The 8,026-nt window shown below is 40.8% G+C and overlaps 1 protein-coding gene across 1 annotated transcript in view; it reads left to right on the forward strand.

Moving 5' to 3' along the window:
• Positions 1 to 7,770, forward strand: part of LOC113071330 (ephrin type-A receptor 3-like) — a 43,789-nt gene extending 36,019 nt beyond the window's left edge. Inside the window, exons 9-11 of the mRNA XM_026244694.1 lie at positions 6,738 to 6,805; positions 7,270 to 7,395; positions 7,535 to 7,770. Coding sequence (XP_026100479.1) covers positions 6,738 to 6,805; positions 7,270 to 7,395; positions 7,535 to 7,755 — 415 coding nt within the window. The 3' untranslated portion in view covers positions 7,756 to 7,770. The remainder of the gene's footprint in view (positions 1 to 6,737; positions 6,806 to 7,269; positions 7,396 to 7,534) is intronic.
• The last annotated feature ends 256 nt before the right edge of the window (positions 7,771 to 8,026 follow it).

An 8,026-nucleotide genomic window follows, 5' to 3' on the forward strand; every position in this document is an offset into this window, starting at 1 on the left:
AGCGCTGTACGGCTGAGAACGAGGGAGCTAATGAAATGGAAATGAAAGGGGGATCTGGAGAGACGAGGAACGGAAAGCAGAAAATAAACCCCTCTCAATGACATGAAATGGTCAGAATGAGTCATGAGCTGATCTTTGTGTAGGTGTGCGCCCTTTTGGTCTTCCTTAGTTTGTTATATTCAAAGTTGGGTTTCAGTAAACTCGGATTTTGTTATAAGTAAATATATAAAAATATAAATATACATTTATATATAAAAAATATAAATTATTTATGAATAAAAATGTTTTATAATATAAAACACTGGCATAGGCAATGTGCAACTACCCACTTTAATTTCTCTTAGCAATATTGCAGAAAGACTGGCATCGTTACAGCTTTTTATTTTAGTATTGACCGGCACTCACATTTCTATTTCAAAGGCTGATTTACTAGGGATTTTTCGACTGTTATATGCTATATGATCCAGTATGTTGTAACACAGAATGAGATTTCCGTCTGCTTTGCAGTTTGTAACCCATAATGCACTGTGACAGAAAGCTCCCGTAGGATGTGTTATGTCGGCCAAGTTTATGCCTGCAAGCCAAAACCTTGGTGCTGCCACCTCTTATTCATGATTTCCACCACCCCCGTCCCAATGCATGTGTGACTGCTTGTGGAAGACCCTCATAGAAGCAATAAAAAGAGTTTTGATGCTGATCTCGAATGACGTGTTTCTAGTGTGGTGTGGAGGCTAATGAATCGTAATGGTGAGTGAAGCTAAACTCTGTATTTGCATTCAGTCCCTTGGCATTGGATTACACTGAGCTATGTATACTGGACTTAACAAGGTGTTCCGTTCACAGTGCCCTCAGTTCTTTTACTGCTTTCAGAACCTCAGCTGAGCTTTAAGAGCGAGGCCTTTCCATTATTGACAGTTTGAGGTAATTGATTTCTGATTCTGAGTTAAAAACCTACATCAGTTTTTTGCAAAGTTTAACTCAAGTGGGAATCATAAGCAAGATGTTAATGTTTCGAACTTGAGCAAGGTCATTGGAGATCTGAAGAGATTTTTTGTTTGCAGAATTTAAGATTTGTGATCAGTCAGGGTTTCTTGGTAATGTCAAGGAATTTTAAAGGTGTGATATGAATTCCTAAAAGTTAAAAGAAATTTTTTGGTTCTGCATTTCCATTTTTTTATGACTCTGTAATACAAAATGTTTTTCTTTGTGCATGCATTTCAAATGTAATTATTTATATCCATAATCATGAAGAACTGGAACAAATCATGGAAATGCATTGGTCAAGAGCAATGGGAATACTGGCCCATGAATTTGTCTTCTGTTTGCACACCAAAGTTGAGGTTGGTCAGAGAAATATGAAGAGTTCAGGCATGTTTAGTGTGTTCAACTTTGTTTTTGCACTGATTTGGGCTCCCAGTGATTTGGAGTTGGCCAGCATTCTGGTACTTGATGAGGAAAAAACAGCTTTGATTGGCTGGTGATGATGCTGCCAGATGGTCCTCGTTTGTCTTTCACTTCCCCCTATTTTCTGCTTATTTCCAGAAATGCAATTAAAAAAGAAGGACACACTTTAAAGACTTTAAAGATCCTTGTGATTGTGTTTGTCGAACATTTCAGTGCAATGACAGATGCCGCAGTATTCTAGCAGGTGCCTACTAACCAAAGACGCATACATTTGCAAGTCTGAAGAGAATTGTTTGCCAGCCATGAAAACCAGTTGAAGACTTCAAGCTTCTGATATTAAAACAATTCCCTTTACCTCCAGTTGGACGGCCTCCAAACCATTTGCTAATGCTCACGTTGGATGGAATTATTGCAGTTTAATGATGAAATCTAGAAGCCACATGGCTGATTTCTGCAGGAGTGATAAATGAATTGTCGGTTAATATTCCATTATTGAGGTAATTGCATTTCTGATTAGTGGTTATGTGTTTGTGTTATGTGACGAGCCTTTTCGCCTTTTCCCCCCTGCCTGTCATACTCAATCACATCAAGGTTTGGCAAATTTGTAGGCAGCTAAATCATGCAAGAAGGGGAAAAAAATTATACATTGCGTAATAAAATATGTGTGCACGCCATATAACAGCAGCTCTCTGATGGCTGAATATTCGATGGGACTCTTTGAAAATAAATAAATGATTCAACTCTGAGAAATGTGTTAAAACACAAGATTATCCAGTTTAGACTGCAAACATCATTAAAAAAAAAAAAAAAAAAACGATTGTGCACCAATTGCTATTTCTGCTGGTTTTTACATGAGAGCATCACATAAACAACCAATGAGTAAAAAAAAGTTTGTCTGAAATCATTTTAAAACTATTGTGATATAGCAGCTGAAAACAATCATATACAATTGTAAACTGAGAGATTTCAGCACTACATTTCTCTCGGTGTAGTGAAAACCCACACTATGCTGTAACTGATGCCATTTAAGGGGAAGTAGATTTCGTTCACAATCTACCAACGTGAGTGAATGTAGCTTGTAAATGTGTTTTGTTATTCAGTTCTTTGTTTGAGCAGTGTAGAACATGCTTTGGCGGCACAGCCGAGGGCTTAATGGTTCTTGTTCGGTTGATTTAGTGAAGACATTACCTGTTTCTCGCCCTTGGGTTTGATACCGTACCATGACTGTTTAGTCAGTCCATTTGTATGTGGTTAACAGAGAGATATAGCAACACATTCAAGTACACACACAAAATGGAATTACAATGCCATTCCGAAATGGTTGAATGAGCGTGTTCGGTTGTAAAACAGGGTTGTTTTTTTCCAAACCATTCCATCTGGCTATTCCAGTGCCTTTCCAAATAGAAACTGCTGGCCGTGTAGCCCCTGAGCACGTCATGACCTGCTCACGCTCAGCACGCAGCTTCACTTAGAATTTCATTTCCACATGTTTAATGGCAGGCCAGCTGTAGACGTGTCTGGATGGATGCGTCAGAAGAACATTCCGGAATATATAAGTGGATGATATGTTGGATGCATGTGCATGGCTGGAGAGAAGACAAGGATGTGCCATCAATCAGCTCGATTTTCTTCTGGATTTTAATTAGCGTAATGAACCCTTCTCAACTGATAGAGTCAGTGTTTTTAAAACACCTGTCAGAGGAGCTTAGAATTTATGATTGTCTATTTCCTCCAAACACATGATCATTTCCTCTTTTTGTAATTAGCCTGATTGTAAATCAATTTTTTATCCTCAGATAGGAGGAAAGGTTTACAGAGACAGGTCTCTAGGGGCCACATAGTCAATTTCAAGATCAGATTTACTGTTATCATTCTGATCCATTTTGTATGGAAACCTGTTTCGGCCACTGAATAATAATAATAAAAAAAGCTAATTGTGACCTTTTTTATCCCAATTTCATGTTCACATCTCACAATTCAGACTTTTTTATTCTCAGAATTGCATGATACAAATTCGCAATTCTGAGCATTTTTATTATTTCTTTATATGATAAGCCAGATTTGAGGTTGATGAATGTTAGGTGAGCATATGGATGTCCTGCTCAATGTACTATATTACCACATAGACCGTCTGTTAACGATCTGTCCGTCAAGGACTGCGTAATTTCGGCACTTTGTGTGGAATTTTTTTTTAGTCGACCAAGCCTCTTCCAGTTAGTTGGCTATTAGGGGGCAGCCCTACGTTGTACTTCTCTGAAAATGCTTGCAAAATTATAATTTTCTGGAGAGAAATCTTAAATGATCCATGATATGGACCAGCAAAAGTTATGGCTCAAGGACGTGTTGACTCTTTCTTTACAGTTTTTTCAAGATAAAAGATGTCTCAGTTAACCGTTCCAAACGAACCCTGTCCTTTAGGAGAACAGACACATGGCAACATGCAAGGACATCAGTTGAATTTTGTCCTGTTGTTCTTGCCACCCTACTGGGAGGTACAGTATTGGCCATGCCAGTGGCTTGGCATGTCCTTGTAGCAAGTGAAAGCCGGAGCTGGCCTGCCATCCGCTACATGCTGAATAGATCTCGAGACCCAGCTGGAAGCTGCTTTACCTCATTAGCTCAATGAGCTGGAGTATCATTATGTAACGAACTAGTTTGGGGGTTAGAGGACAAGAGTTACCACATTAAAATGACAGTGTTTTATGCTCACAGCACATCATCTCATGCTGAGGCTGTTCAAGGAAACCACTTGGTTCTTTGTCTGATGGGATTTAATTGATATTGCCACATTATTTATGTGCATATATGCTTAAAATTATAGCAAAAGAAAAGGCTTGCATGGGATACACCGTCAGAACAGCTTGTCACTGGGCACTAGACAACTTTGTTTCTTATCTACACCTAAAAGGTGCATAGTAGTACCTTAGAGTAGTAATGTACTATAAAACTTTTGCTAAAGAATGAGTTACATGCCAGCATTTAGTACTTAAGGTATGTATGAGCAATAATATTGTCTTGACAAGCACTAAATATGTCTATTTTCTCAATCTCTCCCTTACATCTTTCTCTCAATGCTTATGGCAAAACTGAATCAGCTCTCACTCATTGTTCCCTCAAGCCGGCCAGACAGTTTAAGAGTCTCTCTGCTTTAGCACCATGCCACTCGACGTCCCTTTCTCAAAGGCACAGAGAAAGATATGAGCCCTGTCAGCAGATACAAAGCTGCTACGCTGCACTGTCACCTGCAGATACAAGCTTCACACTGTGAGAGCGGGAGAAAGACAAAAGAGAGGAAGAAGAAAGGAAAAAGAAACTGGGTCATAGACAAAAGGGCTTCCAGCGGTGTAGGGCTGCGAAACATCTTTATCACCGCACAAAAGGGATTTGAGGAATGCTTCTGAGTTGAAAAATGTGTTAATTGCAGAGTCCTAGACACTAGTCTGTCAAGGTTTTTTTTTCTTTTTTCTTTTTCATTTTATCCGCCGTTATAACAGAATATGCAAATAGCCCCGCAGTGTGCATATTGCATTCAAATGAGTGACAAGGAGGTTGAAGGGTGGGATCACGCTTCCGGATCTCCCGCTGCAGCATGGGAAGTGTTTCATCAGCGTGTTGAGCGGCACTGCGGCAGGTACAAGGGGGAGGGATCCATCTGCGGGACCTTCAGGGACGACAGGGCAGGTTAGAGAGCAAGCGGGGTCGGTTTCAGAGTTGATTTTCTCTCCCTGATTACCACATGCTTCAGCTGGGTGGCCCGCCTCTGCGAACCCTCCAGCCCTGCGCCTCCCATGCAAGCATGTTCCACTTAAAAAGACTGTGTTTCCGCACATGGGACGGTTAAAGATCGAAGGGGTTAGGAGTTTGTACCTGCACACAGATGCACAGTAGGCTCTGAGCTTTCATTTAGGGGGGTGCATGTGTATGTGTGGCTGATGAACAGGTGGGGTCTCTCTTGAGACTCCCAGTCTCATTAAAAGCAGCAGAGAGGAAACTAAACACATGTACCTCTGAACCCCCGCACCAGACGGGGCTGTACGACAGCTGAAAGGGAAAGATTTACCCCCCGCAACTCCATATGGAGATGCAACAGAGGGGGTATGAATGAACCCAGCGGTCTTCCCATTATGTAATAGACCCTTAGGTCTGCTCTTGTCCCAACCCCCGGCCTCTGGCCCCAATGCTTACAACTGCTCTGGAGCAGCTGAGCACGCTCTAGTTTTTGGAATGAAGGGGACTCTGTTCCTGTATGATTAGCATTGTTAACTGTGTATAAAATCAATACAGAATCAAATACTGGTAACCCCGATGCATGAGTGTTTCCACAGCTGCTACGGGGGTATTACTAGCTTAGCAGTTTGATTGCAGAAGTTTCTGGTAATATCTCACTGTCATTATGGACTGTTTGCAATGCAGAACTCAGAGTCTTGAGTGTAATTTTGAGTTGAATCTGTCCATCTATTCCATTAAAAACATTATATTTTTTTTAAAAAGCTCCGTCCCTTGCACCTCTAGCAGGTTTTGATGCAAGAACGAGTCCCAATGTGAAATTCCACCAAAGGCTTTCAACTCATAACACTCTCTCTTCCACTCTGAACTCTTAGCTTGCTTTCCTGCAGTTAGAGGAAATGCCTTGCATTTTGTCATCTGGCTTACAGCACAATAGAGACTCCAGTCTGCTTTTCTATTCATAAGTGGATATTCACCCATATTAGTTGAGCCAATGTCCTCTAGAAGCCCATTTAGGATGGCTTTTTCCACCTGGTCCCCATCAAACGTGCCAGTCTGTTAGACATTCTGCAGCCATTCACCACATTTCAGCATGCTGTATAATTACTATGGCTAGTCAGCCTGGGACATTTTTGGCAATTCGTTCTTTTTAAAGACATGACAGGAAAAGGGAATGTGTGAGTGTGTGTCACTAAGAGGATTAAATGAATAATGAACATAATTATCAGTCCTACGTTGGGCCACCTTTCCTCCCCAGTGTATTGGAATATTCATTATCTGGGGCATGTCCTTATTCATGATCGTGTGAGAGGAATGATGTAGTTAATGATAAAGTCAGAGGTGTCAGGATTGAATTTCCCTGTGCTAAAAATCGGGAAAAAGCAGTGAAATCCTTTATTAGGTGGGAAAAACCGGACTCTAAAGACACATTATGGTTAAACTACACTGTAAAAAGATGATCTATGTGACCAGATCTGGTCGCTGTAGATTTGATTTTGCAGTCATCAACATTTTCTTGGGGGATTGGTTAGTTGATTTAGTGTGAGAGAAAGCATGTATTTCATTGTGTCTGGACGGTTTTAATTGTGCTTATTCTATTGTTCCAGGCGCTGTGGATATATTAAAGCAAAGCAAGACCCTGAGGAAGAGAAAATGCAGTTTCAGCATGGACGAGGTAATGCACACAGGCTTTTTGGTCTTGGAAAAGAACTCAAATCTTTTAAGATTAATCAGCAAAATATTGAGCTAACTTTTTAAGATGTCTAATATAGTGCGTTCAAAGAACATAGTTTGAGATATGTCGTCAAATTAGCATAGTATTTTTTCTGGCCAGTGAACAGAATTCGGTCTGGCTAGATAGATGAATAAAGAAAATGCATGTTTTTCCAGCAAATTGTCGGTTAGTGAACAGAGGCTCTGATGCATCTGCTGATAAATGGTGTCTCTGATCGCTCTAGTTGCCTAATGTGTGTTTTCTCTAATGACACTTTTCCTGCCTGCCAAAGACAATGTTTAATGAGGTTGAAAATGCGGCACTCCCCTCCTTTTAGGAAAATGGATGGTTCAGTCTAGGTAACTAAAATGACTGTAAAATAACCCGACCGTTATCCCCACTCCTGCCGTGTTCTTGCATTGCAGTCAAACTTCCCGAAACCCGCACGTATATTCACCCGCATACATATGAGGACCCCAACCAGGCGGTGCGAGACTTCGCCAAGGAGATCGAAGTTTCCAACATACGGATTGAGAGAGTTATTGGGGCTGGTAAGTCAAAGCAAATTGACTCTAAAGCATGCCCTACTTGTTTAAACCACCTGAACAGCTCACCAGGGGATTGCAAAGCAATGAAATAAGGGATTGAGGGTAAATTCAATTAGCTGACAGGCTCTTGTTTGACTCCCAGGTGAGTTTGGAGAGGTCTGCAGTGGCCGTCTGAGGCTGCCCAGTAAGAGGGAGATCCAGGTGGCCATCAAGAGTCTGAAAGCCGGATATTCAGAGCAGCAGAGACGTGACTTTCTGGGTGAAGCCAGCATTATGGGCCAGTTTGACCATCCCAACATCATTCGACTGGAAGGAGTCGTCACTAGATGTAAGCATCTACATCTGAAACGCATTTGCACATAACGTCTATTGCTGGAAATAGATTGTACCCCCTGTGTTTTCCACACAGAGATAATTGACCTTACAATCTTATCTTCAACAAAAAACAAATAGCACGGTTCATGAATATTCATTCCAATAAATATGTATGACAATATTTATATCAGTGATTTTTTGCCCTACTTCTACTTTAGAATACAAATGTGCTATGACAGTATGCGTTTGAATTTGCTTTTATCGCTTTGAATTATCACTCTAGCTGGTAAGATAATGCCATCAGATATCGTAGATAACA

The sequence above is a fragment of the Carassius auratus genome, unplaced genomic scaffold (genome assembly GCF_003368295.1).
Source record: "Carassius auratus strain Wakin unplaced genomic scaffold, ASM336829v1 scaf_tig00007125, whole genome shotgun sequence".
Taxonomy (NCBI): Eukaryota; Metazoa; Chordata; class Actinopteri; order Cypriniformes; family Cyprinidae; genus Carassius; species Carassius auratus.